Genomic DNA, 23,460 nt, shown 5'->3' with positions numbered 1-23,460 from the left:
CATATATATATATATATGTATATATATGCAACTCGTTGAGTCAATGTAGGGTTGCACATACGTATGTGATTTTAGTGCTGATGACTTACTACTGGATAACCAATTAGGGTGCTCAGCCATGGAGAGGACTGATTCTCTCCCTCTTAGTAGCCGTTATCATCTATAGCTCTTTATCTAGGCGTGGGACCTTCAGAGATTTCCTTTACCCACACTGCCACATCCACTGGTATCGTCATTGCTCAGGTCTTGTTTAAGTAACCAGATTGTTGAGATTTCATAGGTCCTGCTTCCCTGCCCTATATAGAAGACAGTCTCAGAACTACTTTTAAATAAATAAGTGTGCTGTGGGGAATCATAGTGACAGAACATTTTAATGGAAAGAGTTGGAACCTAAATGTAATTTTTCTTATTTGAAATTCAATGTATTTCCCCTTATAGACCAACATCTAATTCAGTCCTTTGGCTGAGGCTACATCAAGGGTCCCCTGCTGATCAGGCTTCACAGTTCTCACTTTCCTCATTCTAAGGTTTTGTTCATTTGCTTATATGGCTGTTGAAATCCAAGTATAAGGTTAACATGTATCTGATATGCTTCAAATCTTATCCACATGGCTGTTAGCTCAATATTAGTCCCATTTGACCAGATCATATTTAACACATTTTCATAATCAAGGAAAATCAAGTAATTTATTCCACGAAATTTTCTGTTATCTTGTCAGTTCATTTTGATTTTTAACGTTTATCTTATAGAGGATTTTGTCCATAGGATTTACCGGAACAAAAGGAACTTAAGAAAGTGTATTTCATGTTGTCTTCCCACTGTGCACAGAGTCTATCATAGTAGCAGGGTTACTGCTGTTCAAAACACTTAATGATGAAATATGCACACACCCATACGCATTTGCTGGCCTTCAGACTCAGAAGGGAAAGCTACCTTTTCTTGGGGTGGGGGAAGGGAAGGCAATAGAGGAGAATAAAAAAAAATGTAAACCCTAACATGAATATAACACAACACAATAAATCACATTATCTCTTTATTCACTATTGAGAAATTTTTTTTGAGAATGTGTTTTGAACCTATTCATCCTCCTACCTCATCTTAGATCCACTCCTTTGCCTATCCACCCAACTTTGTGTCTTTTAAAAAAAATTCATCCCTTAGGTCATTAATTTTGTTTATTCATTTATTTTTACGTAGGTGGGTATTTTACCTGCCTGCATGTCTGTATACCATGTGCATTCGGTATCCATGGAATCATGTATATTTAGTGTCCAGAAGGCCAGAAGAGGGTGTCAAGACCCCTGCCTGGTATTGGAATAGGAGACAGTTGTGAGCCGGCCACTGTGTGGGTGCTGAAAATAGGCCCCAGGTCCTCTGGAAGAGTAACTAGTACTCTTAACCACTGAGCCATCTCTCCAGACCCAACTCACCATTAATTCTGGACTGTACCCCATTGATCATGCTCTGTTGAAATTGTTATCGTTGTTTGGCACAGTTACTTTCCTCTCTTCCTTTTAAAAGCTACTCTTTGCCTTCTTTGCTAATGGTAAAACCATCCTGACTTTTCTTTTTTTCCATCCATTTAGGAGTAACTGCATAGCAATGTTACAACTGTCTCATATTTGGAAGCAAAGCTCAAATGGCCCAAACCATAGGGTGTGTAGAATGAAAGCAGCACCCATGAGGGCTGGAAGGCCTTGACTTCCAGCGTTCTGCTGAAGGCACAGCATTCTGAGGACAGCAGGATGATGGGTGAACATGCTGCCTGTGAGGCTTCGTGTGGGGGCCTACACAATACTTTCCTTTCATGCAGAACAAGCTATTATCTTTAGTTCGTATTCTTCATAAGCATCCTTTGGTTTTCTCCAAATCCCTCGCTAGATTTTTTCCTCCTCTAACAATCCTTAGAGTACTATCCTTTTCTCAGTCAAAGAGCCTGGTTCTAATCCAGATACTCTTGGGGCTTACGAGCACTGGCTATTCTTCCAAAGGACCTGAGTTCAATTCCCAGCACCCACATAGTTCACAGCTGTCTGTTACTCCAGTTCCACGAGACCTGATACCCTCTTCTGGCCTCCATTGGTACTGCCTGCATGCAGTCTAGAGTCACACATGCAGGCAAAATATTCCCACATATAAAAATGAATTAAAGAAAAGAGCTTAAAAAGAAAATGGCTAATAGTGGCATGAATACAAAAAGTGTTTCCAAGGTCATCTTCACCTTGTCTCTCAATGTTAGATTTTTCTAAAACTCTTTGTACATCATTTGCTGACTCAAACTGGGAAACACAGATGGGCAAAATCATTGCTCACATCGACTTGGTAGGAAAGAAATGTCCTGGATTGGAGTTGGTGTAGAGGCTGAGGTATTGAGCTAGGACCTAGTCTTGGAAATCTAGAGGTCTGGTGACTTTTGTAACTGACTAGAACCAGCTTTGACAACCTGGTACTACTCTAGGTGACCATCTTGGATGTTCCTATGACATCATTCAGCAATGCCCTTTAATTCAGCCAGCATTTTATGTGGTGACATGGGGGCACCTGTGGGCTGACTGCTAGGGATTTGTGTCTGGCGGTAATTCTCAAATTTGGCCAGGTTAGACACTTAGGATTTTCTGACTCAGCAATTTTCAAATTTCACAACCTGACAGTTTTCAAATAATCTTCTTATTTAGTTGAAGAGTAAACGAATGTCCAAGTGTCTTGAGTGACTGGCTGAAGTTCTGACCAGATGTAGAGAGCAGAGCATTATAAGACCAGCCTTCTGAAACCCAGCAGGCTGGCTGTTCCCTCTCTCTGATAGTCTTGCTCGTCTCACATAGACTGGGTATCTGAGCCTTTTACTCTGGAAGGGATCCCCACCCCAGCCATGTGTGCCTGCACTCATCCACCCCCCTTTCCAGACACAGGATTTGTTTCAGAAAATCCTTGTTCCCTGGAATCTACCCAACCAAGCTCTCCAAACTACTTCCTGAAGAGGTGCCATTAATCTCTCAAATCCTTTAATCGTAGGACTGCAGGAGAGGCTCAGCGAGTCCACCCTTCACTGTGACTCCACAGGGCCCACCAGAGGCTATGGAAAGGTTCAGGATCACAGAAAGATGGCCTTTTCTCTGGCCATGTCTCTGCTTTTGCTCTAAAAGTAAAGCCATCAATGGGGTCTCCGCACGTATGGGTTTGTGGAATCCAGCAGAGGTCTCCGGGACTCCCTGGAGGGCAGAGGTCAAATACTATGTATTTGGCATTTAGGCCATTCTCTCACTCCCATTTTCTCATTTAAACATCCCAACAAAACCTGCCTCAGCTGTTATTACCATCTTTGGTTTTCAGAGAGGGACACTGTAGGTAGCTCAAGGTGAGTGAATGACTTGTCCAAGGAAAAAAGGACCAAATTTGAGTCAACACGATTTAGACTGTGTCTAACAGAGACCATACATCCTCCTCCATGCCACCACGTCAAATGAAGCCCCCAGGCCAGTGTCACAATATAGGAGTCCTGCTTTGCTACTGGGAAAGGGACCCTGAGTCACATGATGTTGAAGATTGAGCAGCACTTAGCCAGCATCTGTGGGTGAACAAAGAAAATCGTTTTTCCCTTTGCTGCATCTACAGCAGTGTTTGCAGGCGGCATGTGCAAACACTTGGAAGAGGAGTTTTTACTGTAATGACTGGTGCACAGAGCATGCTACTTGCATAGATTGAGTAGAGGCCAATGGTCCTACAGTTTATACAACTACCTTTTGTGATAAGGAATCTTCTAGTCTCAAACGTCAACAGTGGTAAGGATGAAGGACTCTAGTGAAGGAGAAGCTAGCCAGGCGAATGCCGACATTCATAGTTCATAGTGTAGCATCTGCTTTAGGAAGTTTCCCACAGTTAGAATCCTCTTTGGCTTTAGACCTCTGACACGTAGGCCTTTTGTCTATATCCAGGCTATTTGTCTGTGTTCACCCGAGTCCATGCACACGGACAGGTTCCGGGTCTGCTGATCCTAACTCTCAAAAGACTAGAGGATGAAGAACTGGCTTTTCTGTTTAGGGGTCCTCGCTCTGAGGATGGCCCTGATTTACTGCTATATTCTGGACAGTGCTTTGCTATACGCCATCAGGTTACAAGAAAGCAAAATAGAACCCAGGGATTTGGTGAGGGCTAAAGGCAGGCAGTGAAGAGGAAAACTCAAGGCTCGCTGCCTAAGTGGGGATGCTGGCTCTTATCTGATTAGCTTAAGACAGGCTAGTCCATCTCTCTAAGGTTCACTGTTCTCTGGGGCTCACTTGCCTTGCCTTTTTATTTGTAATAGAGGAATGATGACGACATTCATTTCCCTGAGTTCCTAGGTAACTTACATGAGCGAATATTTGCCAGACAGTATATGAAGAAGAGCTTTACTTAATAACTTGCCCCCTCCCCCCCCAAAAAAAACTGGTTGTAGTCATGCAAACTCATTCCAATAAGTCAGGGTACATGCATAGGAGGCAGATAAGTAATTTGATAAATTCTTGCATCTACATGGAGGATTCAATGACTATATTAGTACAATCAGTCCCAACTAAACTACCTTGTAGAAAACAGTGGTGATTGGTATAAATGGGGGAAATGGTTGGCAAAATGCCACGGGAAAGTAATGTAGTTGAGGAGTAGTGGTTTTTTTTTTTGCTTAAATAAGTTTTAAAAATTAGAATCTTCTACTACCTTCCAATGTACACACACACACATGTCCATGCCCCCGTCTCTCCCTCTCTCTCTCTCTCTTACACATACACACACACACACACGAGAGAGAGAGAGAGAGAGAGAGAGAGAGAGAGAGAGAGAGAGAGAGAGAGAGACTTTTTCAACTTCCCTAGGCTTAGAATGCCTATGCCAAAATTTTTATTATGCGTGATTGTTGAGATTAATTCACATACAGAAGGTTGAAATGATTCCTTGGCCTCCATAAATGAGCGGTCCAATTTTTCTTACAATGTAATCTTTCACTGTGCCCTAACCATGCTAGTGTATTCTGGAGGCGAGATTCCATGCATTTTCTTAAAAATATTTCAACAAAAATTATAGAATCACCCTTGATTTTATTAGAAAATGTACCCTATTGTTGGAGTGCCTAGCTGAGATAAATGCTGCAAGAGGTGCCTTTGGTATGGTATAGCTACCCTATTTCTGGTCATAACAAGCTTTGAAAAATACTTATCAATATAATACCGTGGTCAGGGTCGTGAACTCTAGAGTCAGGGGTTTAGAGTTAAGAGTCCTAACCACATCTAAAGCTTTGAACAACTTAGAAATCACTCAGAGTTTGTTTCCTTTCCTAATGATGGCCTGACATTGTATCATATTTTGAGAGTGCTATGCACATAAGAGAGAAAGGAACTAGCCACTGAAGGCTCCATGATGCTCACATGTTCTATGATCTCACACTTTTGTATTATGATTGAGTAAGAGAAAGCTTGGATAGGTCCAACTTTTTTTTTCCCCTCAGCACATCTAGTCAAAAAGACTGTGGTTTTAATTATGTCTTTTGTTTCCTTTCATATAAAATTCATGTTTTGAAAGACACTGGAGTTAGTATTCACATAACGAAGAAAACATAATGGCGAAGAGTTTGAGGGTCACCTCTTCCCTTTACCCTACAACTTCAAAAAGAACACCATGGTGGTTTGCATGAGAACTGTCCTCCATAGGCTCAGGTATGTGAGTACATGGTTGCCAGTTGATGGTGCTATGTAAGGAGGTTTAGGTGGTGCAGCCCGGCTGGAGGAAACACATAACTGGAAGGGAGGGCTTAGAGATTATATAGCCTCACACTCCTTCCCATTTCCTTTCTCCGCTGCTTGCTTGATTTTGAAGATGCGAGTGCTCAAGTTCCTGCTCCCACTGCCATGCCTGCTGTTTGCTGCCATGCTTCTCCACCATAAGGGACACATATCCTTGCGGAACTGTAAATCCCCAGACCTTTCTGGAAGTGGTTTCTGGTTCTGTGTTTTTATTACAGCAATAGGAAAGTAACAAATACAACCACCATTTCTATCAAAGCTAGAGAGTGAGATCGATCCTCATGATATGGGTAGCCTCTTGCTTGGAGTTTAGAAGGATCATGTGGTACTTTTCCAGAGTTTCCCTGAAGTTCCTACCAAGGGCCCACTAAACAATGCCTTGATTTTTTTAAAAATCCATTTTATACTTTCCCATAAGACACCAACTCTTGAGTGCAATATTTGAAGCAGCTGCTGTCTGCAATCTAACTCAAATTAAATTTCATTTAGGAATTACTAAGAAAAGAATTAAAAGAACAGAGGCATTTTGACTAAGGGGTAGTTGTGAAACTGGGTTATGGTAAGACAGTACAAAAGAGGACATTCCTTTGTCCTCCAATTCTCTCCTTAGCTTTTCCACCAACGGAACAGTCACATTCATCACATGCTTCATGGCATACAATGGCAACATTTAACTCAGTGCCAATACTTGAGACAGAGACAGACCAAAGATAAAAATAATCTCAGACAGAGGTTTTTCTTAAGTGTTATCTACCAGGTGATACAGGGCAGGAAGAAATGGAGGCATCTTAATTTACATTAAGCACAGAAACTTAATTAAGTCCACAAACACTAAGTTCTATAAGATACTAGAAGGGGGCGCAATTATTGAGCTCTGGGGGTAGGGTCCATGATCTGTGATGACAGACAGCAGACTTAAGATTTTCATATATTCTGAAAAAACAGATTCAACTAAGGAAAATATTAAAGGAAAGAAAACAAACAAAAAGTTCAGAGAAACAAAGAACATAGAACTCTAAATTCCTATCCTTTCCTGATTACCCATGATACCATAACAATATGGCTGACTGCCTAAACTAGAATTGAATAATGACAACATTAATAGACAGGCATTTATTATGAAAGCAGGCGATATCCAGAGGCCCCAACTGTAAACAAACTACTATAGGCAGCTGATAAGTCAAGAAGAGAAATAGTCTCTCCCCGGGGTTGAGACCACCCTGCCACAGCAGGTGTATGGTGCCAAGTGTTCAGCCCTGAAACCATGTACATACTAGCAGGTAGAATTTGTATATTCATTTACACTCAGACACACACACAGAGACACACACACACACACACCTGTGTTTGTGTGCGTGTGTGTGTAAGAATAATAATCAAAGGAAAAGCAGCCATGAATTTGAGAGAAAATAGAAAATAAGTGGATAAGCATGCAAAGGAGTGATGGGAGAAAAATGAGGGGGGAAATGACATAATTATATTTTAATTAAGGTTTCAAAATTATTAAGAAAAAACCCTAAAGAGATCAGCCATAGATCACATCACCATAATATCTGGTGAAGCCACTTCAGACAGCACCTAGCTTATCTCTAACCAATGTCAGCTTTTCAAATAATTTTTGTAGACACTTTTAGCTTATGAGAAGACCAAGAAAGATTTGTCATTAGCCAAAATGCCTTCTGAAAGCATCATAGCCACAGAAGGCTTGGCTCAAAGGGGAAAATGCATCACCTTCTGTTCAATTAGCCCTCAGAAGAAGAAAAGTCAATGTACCTCACACAGGCTTCATTAAATCCAGTCTGGGATCTAGACAAATGCTCCTTGTGGGAAAAGTCACTGCATAGGGCTATGATAGTTACTTAAAACTGCCAAGTTAACACAATCTATAACCACGTGGAAAGAATGTTCCAGTTGAGCAATCCCTAAGATCAGCTTGTCCTGGGTGTGTCTGTTGGGGAATTGTCTTTATAGTTAATTAATATGGGAAGACTCAATCCATTTTGGGCGCCACCAAAATGGAATTCTTTTGGCTGGGAGTCCTCACGTATATAAGACAGAAAAAGCTAGGTGAAAGCAGAGACACACTTATCATCTTTTTACATTTGACTGTGGATGTGGTGGACTTATAGAAGGTAAGTACCTTTGAAGAATAGCATGAGTCAGCTTGCCCAAGAACAGCATGCCTTCCTTGCAGTTTTGCATAGGAACAGCATTGTAATTCTAGAACCAGGAATCTCCAAAGAGATTCTTTCTGGAGGAAAGCAGGCAGTATAACTGGCTCTGTGGGCTACAAGTCTGCTCTCCACTGCCTCTTATGAGCCTAAAGCTAGCAACTTGCAAGTCAGAGGCTGACGGAAGCAGAGTCTGATGGGTCCAGTGCTGTTGTGAGTAGATGCCTTCCTTTAAGTTTTGGAGCTACCATGATAAGACTATATCCCAGAAAGTACACCAAAGGGGGTTTGGAACATGGGTCTTAGGTAAGACATATACAATTTGTGAATGGAGTTTGCATTTTGTTCCTTGTAGTAACCCCACGTTGATCATACCTCTAATGGAGTAGAACATTGATTTTCATGGAAATACAGACAAGAAGGTCATCCCCCCCCCCCAAAAAAAAACCTCCTAGGCTGACAAAATAGTGAGATCCCAAATAAAGTCTCAGTTTAATGATGCTGTGTGTTGGAGGTTTTTAACAGACTAATTAATTAGGCATCTGCTTGACACTAACTGACTACCAGGTGTTGTGATGGGCAGCTGAATACAAAAGGAAGTCCCACCCTAGGACCCAAGCCCACAAAGTGGTTACCATCAAGGCAGGTGCAGTAGGTACTTCCCTGATATGAGCTGTTCTTTAAGCAGATCAACACCAAATAGGAAACATGGCCCCAGATTCGTGCAGCTCTGGATCTGAAGTCTACCTTTTCCATACATCCACTAGGTATAGCATGTACCTTGCTTTTCTTTATCCCCTGTAACAGTATGATCTGCCTTATAACTGGGGACTTACAGAAAACATACACAAAGATTTCAGTCACTACCATAAGATTTCAAAAAGCAGTAGAAGAAATAAATGATTAGTAGGATGGGGAGATATTTAGGATGTTAATATGTTGGCACAGGAAATGAATATTATCATTAACTACCCCTTAATAAAAGTTAAAATGAAAAACTATTTAGCAGAGACTATTCATTATCTCTTAGTAGCCTCTATCATTTGATTCATCTTATATTATATAAAACTCCCCTTCAACTATTTTTTTTTATTTTCTGAACTATTATTGTATAAATAATAAGTACCGCCTAATCTAGGACTTAATCATCTCATTACTTTTGTGTTAATTGTCTTCTTACAACAAGGCTTATCTTCCAAATTATGTTGCACAGCTCATTGAAGACAGCACAGACGGTATAGTTTTGGGATATTTTCTTGCGTGTTTTAAGTTGTCAATAAATATTGACAAAACTGAGTAGGAACGATTTGAGTTTTCAAATTTATCAATGTATAAAGCTGTAGTCTGTTTTGAACTCTGACCATATAAGAATAAGCCCCAACATTCACAGGCAATTCTTTCTAGTGTTTTCTGAAAATGAAGAAGAGTTTGTAGCCAAATCAGAAATGCAGTGGGAAACCTGACAGCCACCTTCTGTCACATGAGAATCTTCCTTCGGTTTTTGAGTAGGTCTCAGCAATGCCCAGGGCAGGCAGGGGAAGAGGACAGACTCCTCGGAACAATTCTTAACTTGCATTTCAACATGGAATCTCATGGAGTTTGCCTGTGGCATTTTGAAAAGAATTTCATTAAATGTTGCTAACATGTCATAAGCTCCTTTAAATGGAAGGGTAATGGCTCATAACATTTGTAAGCTTTTTAATTTCATGGAATATGAGCAGCATAATCAGGACCTATTAAAGTCAATCAGCTGTGCCAAGTGGGGCTACCTACCTTTGCTTTGTTTCTCTTTTCCTTGTGGGTGTACTGTGGGAACCAACGGGTAGCAAGCCCCAGTAACATTCTTTAAGGTTCACACTGGCGTGTCGCATTCTGAATAACTTCCAATGAAATCATTGTGGCTCTATTTGCATACATGGGTTGAACAGACACCTCTGGGAAATGACTCTCTCTGGAAAAGAGAGATTTCTCTTTGCATTTGCTTCAGCTCAGAAGGCAGAATCTTGAGAGAATTCAAAATCAGCCATCTGACCATGGTAACTGGAATTAGTAAATGGATATACACATAAGCAAGATTCATGTCTCCTGCAACCCAGAAAAGGCCATCTACTGGTGTATCAAGTCCTGTTCTGTGGTTCTTGTCTACCGTCTAGCCTTAACTTATAATAGTGGCCACTTTAATACCAGGTTAAGCAGCAGGTATGGTGGTAGGCAAAGTGATAAATTTATTGATTTGGGTTTCACAGAAAAAAAATCAGTGTTTGGAATGACAAGTGTTAAGTTGTCAAACCACATGCCGGAAGTTACATAGCTAGAAATGGGCAAAGCCACGCTTCAGATCAGTTTCCATCTGGCCCTAAATCACATGCACGGTGCTTTTGTGTTATACTTTTTTCCACATGCCTTGTTGCTAGTGTTCCCAGAGGAATGGAAATACCTCAAGAGCATTTCCACACAGGGAGTAGAAGTATCATTTTAGCATGGCTGAAAGCTATAGAGTTAAACAGAGGGAACAGATATCACAGTCAAGGGAGAAAATACACATCACAATTTGAAAGGTCGAGCTGAGTATAGTGAGTCAGAAAATGGCAAAACCGCAAGCACTTGACAATATGGAAAGAAGGAAGACAACAGATGAGGACCTGAGCAAGCGATAGGCACCTGCAATGGTTAGACCTCGATGGCCGCCTTTACTGGACGTGGGGTCACCTAAATGCACCACTGGATGGGTCTGTAAGAATGCTTCTCGAGAGCTTTAACTGACCTGCAGAGCACCAACCCTCAATATAAGGCTCAATCCTATGGACTGGGCTCCTGACCCAAATAAAAGGGGAAAGAGGAAAAGGTAAGAGACCAACACTCTTCTCTCTCCTTTTCATGGACGTAAGGTAGCCAACTGCCTTGCGTTCCTGATACCATGTATTCCCTGCCTTGTTGGACTATATCCCCATAAAATATGAGCAAAATAAACTTTTTCTTCCTGAATTTGCTTGTGTTGGGCTTTTTCACAGCAATGGGAAATGCAAGTAGCACAATGCCCAACACTGGGAACACACAGAAGGAAGGACTTTTAATTCTGTTTAGTTCCAACTGTGTATTATAGCCACACATCGGTGTAGGAGGTCCTTCTGTTTATGTGTTGCTTTTATTGATTAAAGAATTAAAAAAAACTGGCTTGGCCTATAGCAAGGTAGAAGGAAGGCAGAGTCATAGAGAAGCCATGTATCCACCACCAGAGACAGATGTGCTGAAAACTTTGCTGGTAGGCCATGACCTCATGGTGATGCACGGATTAATGGAGATGGGTTAAATTAAGATGTAAGAGTTAGTCAATAAGAAGCTAGAGCTAATGGGCCAGGGAGTGATTTAAATAATATAGTTTCTGCCTGATTATTTCAGGGCTAAGCAGCTGGGAACCAACAAGCAGCCCCCTCCTACAGCACATCTGAGAACTCCACAGTTCAGAGATGTGCCTGTTGAGGGAAGCCGCTAGTTAGTTCCCAGCTGCTCAGCCCTGAAATAACCACGCAAAAACTATTAATTAAATCACTGCTTGGCCCATTAGCTCTGTCTTCTTATTGGCTAAGTCTTAAATTAATTTAACCCATTTCTATTCATCTGTATATCGCCACGTGACAGTGGCTTACTGGCTATACTGCTTTTGGCATGTCTGACTCTGGCAGCGGCTCCATAGTGTCTTTCTAGCTCCGCCTTCCTCCTCCTATGCTATAGGCCAAGCCAGTTTCTTTATTCATTAACCAAGAAAAGCAACACATATATAGAAGGACCTCCCATACCATTTCCTCTTTTCTCTTTTAAGATGAGTATATAAATCTTCACAAGAGAAGCATAAAAACTGAATATCCAAACTGAAACTTTACAACAACATGCATACAGATACACTTTATACCCTTGGTTACAATTTATACAAATCCTTGGGGGGAACAATAGCTATTTCGCAATCTGCCAGTAATGACCAGACTCTGAAAATATTAATAGCACCATAGTCTCAGGTATATATACTCACTCTCATATAAAATATATGGATTTTTAATAAAAAGAGTAAAACAATTATATCCAAGAATATTTACTGTATATGTAGGGGTGCTGTGGGATTATTTGTGTTGAAAAGAACCAAGAAACAGGGTTGGAGAGATGGCACAGGGGTTAAAGGCAGAGTACTGAGTTCAGTTTCCAGTACCCAAGCCAGGTCATGGCCACCTGTAACTCCATCTCCAGAGAATCTGGTACCCACTTCTGGCTTCCATGAGCACCCACACTCACGTGCACGCACACACACACACTCACATACACACACACACAGAGAGACACACACACACAGAGAGAGACAGAGACAGAGACACACACTCATACACATAACTTTTAATCTTTTAAAAAAAGAATGAAGGCAGAATTCAAAAAGAGATAAGAAGGATGTACATATTATAAGCAGAAGAATTTACAAGGCCAGCTGAATTCAGGATGGAGACCACCTTTCTCCAAAGGGATCCCAAAAGATGCTTTAGTCCTAGGACAATCATTAGCCACATCAAATTACTTCCTCTCCTATGTATCTACAGCGGACTGGAAGGACTGACAGAGGTGGAAGATACTCTGTAATACTTTCTGGGTTTCCTAGTTGAAATAAGAGAACCAGAGGTAAGAATGCCCAGGTCTCTGGAAGTTTACGGTTTCTGTCAGTCTAAACATGTCTGTGTGTTCCACATAGGCAGACTCAGAGATGAGCAGAATGCTCAGACATTAGAAAATGAAATAGTTTGATGTCCCAGCTAAATCATATCCACACGACCCAGTTTCACTGAAATAGTATGGTATATTTTATATATCTGTATGTCACCGAGTTGATTTGTTCACAAGTCCTTGACCAGTTCCCAAAAGGTACTCTACTACAGTTCCAAATAGAGGCATAAGTAGAAAGAGGCCATGATGCAGTGGGAGCTTGTACAGCCCGTCAGGTGTGTCCCGCTTTTGACATTGCCAAGCGATGTTTTCATCTCCAAAGCACATGCTCAGAAACTGTGTAATAAACATTATAAAAATATATCTCATAATGCTTTGAGTAAGTTTACCATACTGTGTTGGGCTGAATTCATAGTTATCCAGGGGTACGTGCCACCTACAGGCCACAGGTTAGAGTCCCCTTCGATAGGGGATCTGTGATTTACGTGGAGGAGAAAACTAGACTAGAAGCTGTGAGGGGGTATGAGAAGTGACCAGAGAAGAAGTAAGCAGTAGCAAAAGGGAGTAAGGTTCTCTAATCTTCGTAGCACCACTGAGAGGTCGGCATGTTTCCGCGAATTACAAAGAAAAGAAGTTAAGCAAACAGCACAATATAACCTATATCTATCTCCTACTGCTCAAGATAGGAAACATCCCAGTTATAAAGGTCAGTATTAAAGTCCAGTCTGGGGAGAGGAGTACGTGTGTGGAGAGATGCTTCAGCAGGTAAGAACACTGGCTGCTCCTGCAGAGGATGTGGTTCAGTCCCCAGCATCCACATGGATGCTCACAGCCATTGTAGCTCTAGCTTCAGGGGACCTGACACCCTCCTCTGACCTCCTTGGACACTTGCAGGCGAGCAGGGTGCTTACAGACATGCCAATAACACACTCATACACATAAAAACAAAAATAAATCTTATGAAAAAAGGGGGATCCAGGTGGATTGGGATATGAGTCTTGTGTTCATTCTGTGTTTTGACTGCACATCCCTAGTGAGATGACTGCCACACAGATTCTTCATAGTGTCACCATGAAGGGATTAAATGGGACATTATATGTGTCTACTAGCTTTTCAGCATGGAGGCCTGGGCACATATTTCTTAGTGTGCAATCCAGTAAACATGCATAAACAATTGCTGTGGGCTACGCTGCAATTGCTTTTTACACTTATTAGTTTATTTGCTCTAACAGCAAGCCTTATTTTATCTATTAAAGATAGTCAATATTCAATAGAACCCAAACCCAATTCCTCGGAAGAGTGGTCTTAGCCACCAATGACTGGGGAGGGCCTTGAGTGCATACAGCACTGGCTTGGCATGCACGGATCCTGGCAATCGTTCCTTAGCGTGGCATAAAGCCCTGTTTGGGGCGGCATCCCTGTAATCCCACCAGTCAGGAAATGGAGGCTGAAGGTCAAAAGTTGAAAGTCATTCTCTACTATGTTATACCTTTAAGGCTAGCCTGGGCTGTCTGAGATCTTATATCAAAAAAAAAAAGTGTGTATTTCCTACAGTTTTCTGGTAGATTTTTTTTTTTTAGTTATCCTGCAAAAATAATAGCTCTATTGTCCAAAGCTCTTTACGGGGTAATTTCCCCTTTACTTAGTAGAGCCTTCATGGCTCTTTTGTGCCAGGAATTTACTGAATAAGGCTGTAAGCAACACTAGGCTTTGTGGGTTATTTAAGCTTTTCCCCAGGGGGTAACTGAAAAAAAATAGGTATTTTGTGAGGCCAACTTAACAAAAATCAAAATATACAGGCTGACCTTATAATCAATATTACTGGATCTCACAGGACCTTGGTTAGCCTGTGGCGTGGGTAGTGACGAGTACTCAGATTAAAAGAGCTCTTTGTCCTTATCTATGAAAGGAGGGTAATGACCCTCAACCCACCATTCACTACTGTGCCGTGGTTGGCCATATACTTACAATTTTTATTTTTTAATCTAACTTCCTGGTATTAGACAACCCTGTGAATTTCCTGATGACTTTAGGTGTCTGTCCCTGTCTCCCATCTTGCTTGAGACAGGGTCTCTTCAGATGTTGCTGCTTTCAGCAGACTAGCTGGCCTATGAACTTACAGGGATTCTCCTGTCTCTGCCTCCCATGCAGCCAGGAGAACTGGCATTACAGGCATATGCTACAGTGCTTGGATTTATACAGACTCTTGGAATGCAAACATGGGTCCTCGTTCGAGGGCACCAAGTGCTTTGCCATTGAGCCTTCTCCCCAGTCACGTATGCCCTTTCAATGCCGTCACATGCTGCCAATTCCTGTTTTATTTTTACAATACTTCCTCTTGTACATTACAGTTCAGTTTCTGTTTGTAACAATACTCAAACAATTCTGTACAGAATAACCTACAACCAGGAGAAATTTATCATCTCATAGTTCTAGAAACTGAGGAGCCCAAGGTCAACATTCAAAGTAAGTTCAGTCATATGGTATGGCTGCTCTCACTGCCGTGTCTTTCTGAAGGGAGGATGGATGTTCTCAAGTAGTGAAGAGGACACAAAGGATGTAAAAGGTCAAATGTTTTATGCTCTTCCCTTTAGAATGGTTTATCACAATGGAGAATCCCTTGTCATCTCTCTCTCTCTCTCTCTTTTTTTTTTTTTTTGATTTTTCGAGACAGGGTTTCTCTGTAGCTTTTGGTTCCTGTCCTGGAACTAGCTCTTGTAGACCAGGCTGGCCTCGAACTCACAGAGATCCGCCTGCCTCTGCCTCCCGAGTGCTGGGATTAAAGGCCTGCGCCACCACCGCCCAGCTCCTTGTCACCTCTTAAAGAACTGGCTTTTACAAAAACCACTAAAGGTCAAACAGAGGTGATATACCTCAGTCATAGCTCTCCTAGCCCCATGTTTTGCTAACTTAAATTGCTGTGGCGCCTTTGAGTGTTTGTGGCAGCGATGGGAAGTATGCTCGTAACTTCTGCACCTCAAAAAGCTCAGATAAAAAGCAAATAAAATAACTATCAGGAAAATTACAAAATGAGGAACTCCTGTTAACAACCCAAGTGAGGAACAAACAATAGTTTTATGCTAATAACTGAAAAACGAACCCAACTCCATTTCTCATGTCATAACGAGCTACCACCTAAGAAAACCTCAACGCGCCATGAATATTCCCCTCATGTTTAGCAACAAAATTGAGCCTCGACTGAGGGCGAAAACCAATCTATGTCACTTGATGGTAGAACACTTCAATTATTCTACCATCTGTACTTGCGTCTTTCTCTTGAGAGAAGGCAGTTTCATTTCCATGACTCTGATGTTGCATAGCTGAAGCTGAGCTGTGTGGCTCCATTGCCGGAGCCAGGCACATTCCTGCAGCAAGCAAGGAGGACAGGCAAGCCGTCTGTTTGATTCCCTCACCTTGGCGATTGCCGTCACAACCCACCCTCCCCTCTTCCTTTCCTGCGAACCACAACAGGTGCATAGGAGGCATATTTATTAGCCTTAAAAGCTTCATTTTCTTCACAAGACCATTTTAGTATTTGCCTGGGGGCAGAAACTCGGCTGATAAAAAACAGAATCCCTCGTGGAGATGGGGAGTCCCACGCTCATAATTTTAGGCAGCAGCCGTTTGAAACATCGCCGGTAATAATTGACTGTGCACCTCAGCGAAAGGTTACACTTTGCTGCTTCCAGAGGTCACCAAACCCGGCGGAACAGCACAGATTTGCTTATCATTTCATAGGCCAAAGAAATGTTCCCTTCCACCTTTGAAATGACATCTTCCAAACAATCATCTGTGATTTTGACAAGAAACAAGGTTTTTTAAATTGAGACCAACAGTGCAATACACAATAGCAATTATGAAGCACCCGGTGCTACAAGCCTTGATGAAAGATGAGTCTGTTTTGATTGAAACATTATGAAAAAAATAAACATTTTAATAACTTTTTTTTTCTAACAATTTAATTGTGAAGAACAGCAAAGCTTTTAGGAGTATAACAAAACATGAGTCATCCTTAAACCTTAAACCTAGCTCCTCCCAGGTGCTCCACAGGCACCGCTGGCTGTGAGATGCCCCTGGATTGAAATTAGATGTTCCTTTACCATTTAAAGAGCATCAATCAAACCACAGTGGACTCTGGCGTGCATTCATTTTTTGTTGTTGTTGCTAGTTCTTAAATGTTAAGTTCTGAAATTTTAAATGCTAAGAAGCAATCACAAAGTCGTCACGGCACCAAGGGGCCATTGTCAGCACAGACATGGCAGTCCTCCACCAGTGTGTACCAGGCACTGTATCAGCACAGGCTATTGGCACAGATGGGACCTGGTGACATTGTGGAAACCCAATGATGGAGCTGAGGAGCTCCACAGCTTGAAGGTCTGGAAGTGCTAATGTTTAATTCTTGGTTCACGCATGTCTCCATTCTTAGGAGTTTACATTTGCTGATAGACAACATGGACCAAATGTCTGTACGTTCTTAGTGTAGAAAAGTGTGATGGGCTTCAGCACCTTTACAACACTTTTATCTCTTTCAACCACCGAGTTGTCAGTCTCCCATCACCCTACATTGTAGCTCATTCCACCTGCCATGTGAATGAATGCTTGGCATATGCATGAAAATATAGTTAATTCACATACAAACTCTTGCAAAGGAGACACTTGGTCCTGTTTCTAAGTGAGAAGTGTGGGCCTAAGAGAACGTTCATTGCTTCTTACCTTGTCACAAATGTGAGTCTAAGAACTTCAGAGGTTAAACAGAGATAATGATAATATTTTTAAATGCTAGCAACATATAATTATCATATTCAAACTTATTGACTTGTATTCAAGGTACTTTTCTAGAAGCTCCATATATTCATGTTCACAGTGCTGTAGTATGTTTGGCAGTAAGAGTTAGAACTGTGCCCATTTTCTCAGGGAGCAAAGGGAGTCACAGGAGAGGTCAAGACATTGGCACGAGCTCACATACCTAGCAAATGGGGAGACCCAGGATCTGAACTAAGGAAGGTGGTGCTTTAGAGTCTGGTCACATGTATGCATGTGTATATGTGTGTTTAAGATTTACTAATGACATAAGATACCTGTCTACAGTAAAATGGTTACTATATTAGAACAAATATACAGCCTTGGTATCATATTTGTAAGTCTGTGCTGTTGAGATTTGCTGGAGCAGGAGACTCACATAGGAAATTGTAAATTTACATAAATTTATATAAATTGGTATGATGTAGTATGGAGTGATGTTAGGAAACAGAGGCACCTGGCAAGGGTTGTGTTTTGAATGGGGTGTCTTGGGAAAGCCTCTAGGTAAATGCTGTTGGAGCAGACCTGGAGATGGAGTGAGGCTAGATGCTTTCTAACTGGGTACATGAAACCTACTAAGTATCTTACACCTGGTAACAAGGGTATCAGAGAGGTGGTATAACAGGCTGCTGGGCCCCCATCACTTTGGGTTTGGGTTTCCAAGGGAAAACTGCTTAATGAAGTCTATGACTTTCAATAAGCCATAGCAAACCACTGATCATTTCCAAAAGACAAAGAAACCGAGACACGAAGGAGCTTGTTCAAAGGCTCACTGCTCATCAATAGGACATCATGAAAAGAACTTGACTGTCCAACTTTGAATCAGTAGCGTACCCAAAACACTAATTTGCCACCATTAACTTCCCTTCCTATCCAAGAGGTTTTAAATAAATTCTGAACTTCTTCTGCTATGGGGAAAGTCTTAATTCACAGTCACACTTTGGCTTTGAGTTCCCAGGATTCTATTAGCTCAGCCTATTCCTGTTTCCTATTCTACTTTAGACTCCTTCCAACCTTGTCCCATTTTATAATCGATAGGTAATTTTTTTTTTAGTTTCTGTGAGGCATACTTCACACCCAGATGAAAAAGGAATGCTTATGGTATGAGATTAGCTTTAAAAAATGACTTTCAGTGATCCAGGGTCTTCAAAATGAGACCAAAATGATGGATGGGGTAACCTGAATGCCAACAACCCTCAAGTCATACAATTAGACAGTCCCAGACTTCAAGCTTATGCCTCCTTCCTTTACCACAATCGTGGCTAAAGCAAATATAACTGACACCTGAGCAAAGTCCTCCATAGTCCTTGTAACTTGGATTAAGATCAAACACAACTTCTCTTGCTAAGGGAAGAATAAAAGCCTTACCAGTCCTTTATATTCTACAGCAACCAAAAGCCTTCGAATATTTTCAGCTGTTGCCCAGGAAAACAAACCCACCAGTGCCAGTGTTTATCTATTCATAATTTGTTGCCTGTTTAAAACAAAGGCAAGCAGCTGGTTTGCAGTATTGGCCACAATAAATCACAACGTGTTAGCAGATACATGGGGGAATGGTGCCTGGTTTCACTGTACAGATGGGCTTATAGATGACCCTTCCACGAGGCCTACTACCCTGATTTATGTGTGAGCAAGGAAAGGCAAAGATGTCTAATGCCCCACTCTGACTTAGCACAAATCATTTTTATTTACCCGGGCAATATTTCATGGTCCAGTTAACTTCTTAATTAAAGACAGCAAGATGCTCATGTTCCATGCAAGTGGCATGGAAAATACTGGTCTGTGTGCAATATGTTCAGCCGGGAGTCGAAGCTGTTTGGCTTATTCAGGAGACACCACTGTAGCCTCCATTTGATTTCTACATAGCTCACTACAACCAAATGATCAGTGTTCCTGTCTGTCATCCCACACTAGTTCTGACATTTCCCCCCTCAGATAAAACATTCAGAATCCCAAATTATCTGCCCGACCTGAACTTGGTGTGTGTAGTCATTAGAAGGATGAACACAAAAAAGGGAGGCACATTCTTGAGACAGAGTGAAAATGGCTAGAGGTAGAGTCACAGCTTCAGCCTCCAGCAGAAGTTCCAAGAGTGCTACCACCTGCCAGAGTACATGCAGACAATCTCAAAATGGAAAAGGAGAAAGATGGAGGTCTCATAGTTTTGTTTTTTTTATGGCAATTTGGACCTACAGTTCCAGCAGGTAAAACAGAATGGCCCCAGAATGAAATCAAACACTCATCAGCCAAACAGAACAGAGTGCCCAGAAACAACGCCCCTCCCACACAGTCAACTGCTCTCTATTGCAGGAACCCAGAATCATGATGGGGAGAGAATGGTCCCTTTATTTAATAGTACCAAGAAAACTGGATATACACATTCACATGTGGAGGTATAGAGAAGAAGGAAGGCAAGCAGGGGGAGATGGAATTCAATCAAAAATCATAGTAAAAAGGACTAAAACTTAAATATAAGACCTAAGCTGATAAAACAGCCAACAGAAAAAAAGGTGAAGTTGTTCTTGCCTTTGAGTTTTGATACTTTTTATAAGAACCAAGAATGAAGAAATCAAAAGCAACTATAAACAAATACACAAAATTCCATCAAATACACACAAATGATTCTGTATGTTATAGGCATTTTCTCACAAAAGTGAGAAACCAACCTCTCCACGTGCAAAACAAACAGCATCTAACAAAGAACTGAAGTAAACATATATAAAGAGTGCACAGGACTCAATAGCAAGGATAGTAATTTGATTAAGGAAACGTGAAGGACCTGAGTAGCCATTTTTTTCCAAAAGAGACACACAACGAAAGGATGGCAGACTTGTTAAGAGTGCTCTCGGAAATATTACTAATGAGAGGAGAAATGCAAATGGAAACTGAGATGTCATCCCACATCCGCTAGAGGGACATTAGCAAGAAGAAGAAAGATCTGTGTGCTGACAAATAGGTATAGAAACCAAAACTCTCACGTGCTGCTGGTAGGCGGTGTGTATGAGATGAGAATCTGCGCACACTCAGAAAACAAAAAGAACTCTCATATGACACAGTGATCAGCTCTGAGAAGACAAAGTCAGTGAAAACAATTTTCATGGCAAAGAGCTGTCAGTACTCCTGCGTTTATTCCAACAATACACAAGAACCAAGACATGGAGTCAGTCTAAGCGCACACTAATAGATGAGTGGATGAAGAAAATGTGTGCATGTGTACATGATAGAATATTATACAACTGAGGCCTAAAAGTGCAAGTTTCTCAGCTGTAACAGTGTGGAGGAAACCAAACTATGTGAAATTACAGGAAAAAAAGGCAACAGAAGGGGTACTCGTCATTATGGGTAGGTGCTGGGGCAGGTGACGTGCAGACTCATTGGGTCCTGACCTTTGGTTATCATACAAGTTAAGTCTTGGATGAATGTATAACATAGAAGTTCTGAAGTTGATAGTATGTTTTACTCACTTGAAGTCATCTTAGAAAAACCTGCATGGCAAAACAAGAGGACTGTGATAATATCTTGTTTGTAATGGTCAAGTCACAATACAACTCAGGACATTATTAAGGCTGTATGCCTCTATGTATACAATTGTATTTATCAGTTGTATCATCAGTAAAGGCTGAGGTGTGGTCACAAGAACTGAATGGCTACAGAGAACTTAGGCATAGGAGAGAAAAATAAGAAGCAAGCCATAAAGTCATTCACATAGTAATGAATGTGACTATTTTTTAAAGCCCAAATCTTTTTAAAAATAAGTATTCCCTCTTACTTTTCTAAAGGGAAAAATAAAACCTAATTTATTGACTCCTTAACGAGTTGTGTACACTTGCAGTTCTGTAAACCAAGAGCAGAGGATAAGGGACATCAGGGCATATAATACAAATGATTGGAATGATGTGATATGAACCACCATGACTGATAGAGACTGACAGACCAGAGACACAGTGAGCAGGGGAAAGTGCTACCCAGATCTACCCCAGGAAACATCTTTGTTCTATGTGAGGGGACAGTTCACATTCAGACCATAACCCTAACCAACCAACAACAATGAACATCGTTCACCACCAAGCTTGATAAGCTGGACTCACAAAGGTATGGCAGGTAGGAGTCATGTGTTTTACTATAAGAAAGAAAATGAAAGTCTTATGCAAGAGACTAGTTAACAATAAAGCTTTAGAATTAGATTTTCAGAATTGAAATCTTTTTTCTATTTTTTTGAAAGTTATTCTGGATATTTTATTTATTAATGTCTTAATTCACTAATCTATAAAATGGGGTAGCAAAAGGTTTTATCACAATGACCATCATTTGAATTAAGTAAAACATCTATTATACATGCAAAGACAGCTTGTACCTCAACAGACTTGGCATTCAGGCACTAAATACAATTTTGGTCATAGTTGCTAATAATGAACTGAGGGTTGACAGCAGGTCAACAACATATAAATTGTAAGTGAGCCGGGCGATGGTGGCACACACCTTTAATCCCAGCACTCGGGAGGCAGAGGCAGGCGGATCTCTGTGAGTTCGAGGCCAGCCTGGTCTACAAGAGCTAGTTCTAGGACAGGCTCCAAAGCTACAGAGAAACCCTGTATTACAAAAACGAAACAACAACAACAAAAATAAATTGAAAATGAAAACCAATGTTTTTGACAATTAAAAATAATAGGAATATTGCCCTGCACAGGTTTAGTACTGGGGTTTTCCTGTGTTTTTTTATCTCCTAGTTCATTGCATCATCTAGAATCCTGCTAACAGTGGCTACTATCATCTTTGCCACAAAAGTAAGGGACTTAGTGTGACAACCTTGTTTACAGCACCACAGCTAGTTTGTACCTAAGTCTTAAGTCAAAAGCCAATTTAACCACCATCCCCATGTGCCATCTCAGCATTGAGCAAGGTATTTAGATTTCAGAACATCAATTGCTTTCTTTTCTCATCAGAAACTTACTGGTCGGGACTGGATTTCTTTGGCGTAGAGAGGTTGCAAGAATTCTGAGTCTCCTTCTAGCTTCAGACCCTTTTCTGTGATTCTTAAGTTCCCCATTCCATCCTGAAATAGACACACAGACACAACAGGGAAAATATGATGAGCTAACATTTCAAAATACCCCAGGCTATCAAAAATTGAAACAGTTATTGCCTTCTTCCTTCCTTCCTTCTTCTTCTTTTTATTACTTGCAGGAGTGAGATGAGGGGAATCCAAACGAACATAAAATACCAGGAGGCATTGTTCAATACAATTATGCGTATTATTCTTTTTGCTCACTTATACCAAGCAAATTCTGAGAGTGCCCCTTAGCCACTGACTTGCACTGAAAGAGGAGGCCCTCATCCCTAAGCTACACAGAGCAGAGAAGGCAGGAGCGGTGAAAAGGATGATTCTCTAAGTAGAAATGAAATACCCTAGATCCCAAATCCCTTGCAGAAATTTCATACCAACAGCTTGGGGTCAAATTGTGTCTGCATATGATTTGTTTGGATCGTCAGACATTTGAGAACTCTAATTAGTGATTAGCACTTTAAAGAGTATTTGATGTGTTAATGCTAAAACATATTCAAAGGCAGAAATCTTCGGCATCATCTACCCACTTATCACCCACCTTCAACATGTATCAATTTGCTCCCTATCATGCCCGCCTCCATTCTCCCTCCCCCTTGGTCAAAAATAATCCAAATACCATTTAAATGATTGCAATGCCTCTTGACAATCATACCTTAATATCAAACACAAAATATCAAACCCTAACAATCATTCTTGTGCTAATAACAAAAACCCATATTAATGCCCACACTTCACTGGTAATATGTTTTACTCTCTAATAATTTGCTTATTTGAATGACATTTTCTACCATTATTGGTTGATAGAAAATGCTAGGTAGCTTCCTATAGCCTCCAGGCAGCATTTCTGTAATGAATCACTTACCTATATTTTCCCAGACACTGAGGCTTCTGTATTCATTCATTTTCATCCTTCTTATATCCCCCCTCCTCCTCTTTGTATTTCTCTTTATT

General features: G+C 41.0%; 1 protein-coding gene across 2 annotated transcripts in view; it reads right to left on the bottom strand.

The window, feature by feature from the left end:
* The window catches only part of Sgcd (sarcoglycan delta), a 526,086-nt gene that overhangs the window by 185,206 nt on the left and 317,420 nt on the right, over window positions 1-23,460 (bottom strand). For both annotated transcript variants that reach the window (XM_075992837.1, XM_075992836.1), the window contains exon 3: window positions 22,396-22,497. In XM_075992837.1, the coding sequence (XP_075848952.1) occupies window positions 22,396-22,497 (102 nt within the window). The remainder of the gene's footprint in view (window positions 1-22,395; window positions 22,498-23,460) is intronic.

This window comes from Microtus pennsylvanicus, chromosome 11 (genome assembly GCF_037038515.1).
Source record: "Microtus pennsylvanicus isolate mMicPen1 chromosome 11, mMicPen1.hap1, whole genome shotgun sequence".
Taxonomy (NCBI): Eukaryota; Metazoa; Chordata; class Mammalia; order Rodentia; family Cricetidae; genus Microtus; species Microtus pennsylvanicus.
This window is presented reverse-complemented; position numbering and strand designations above follow the sequence as displayed.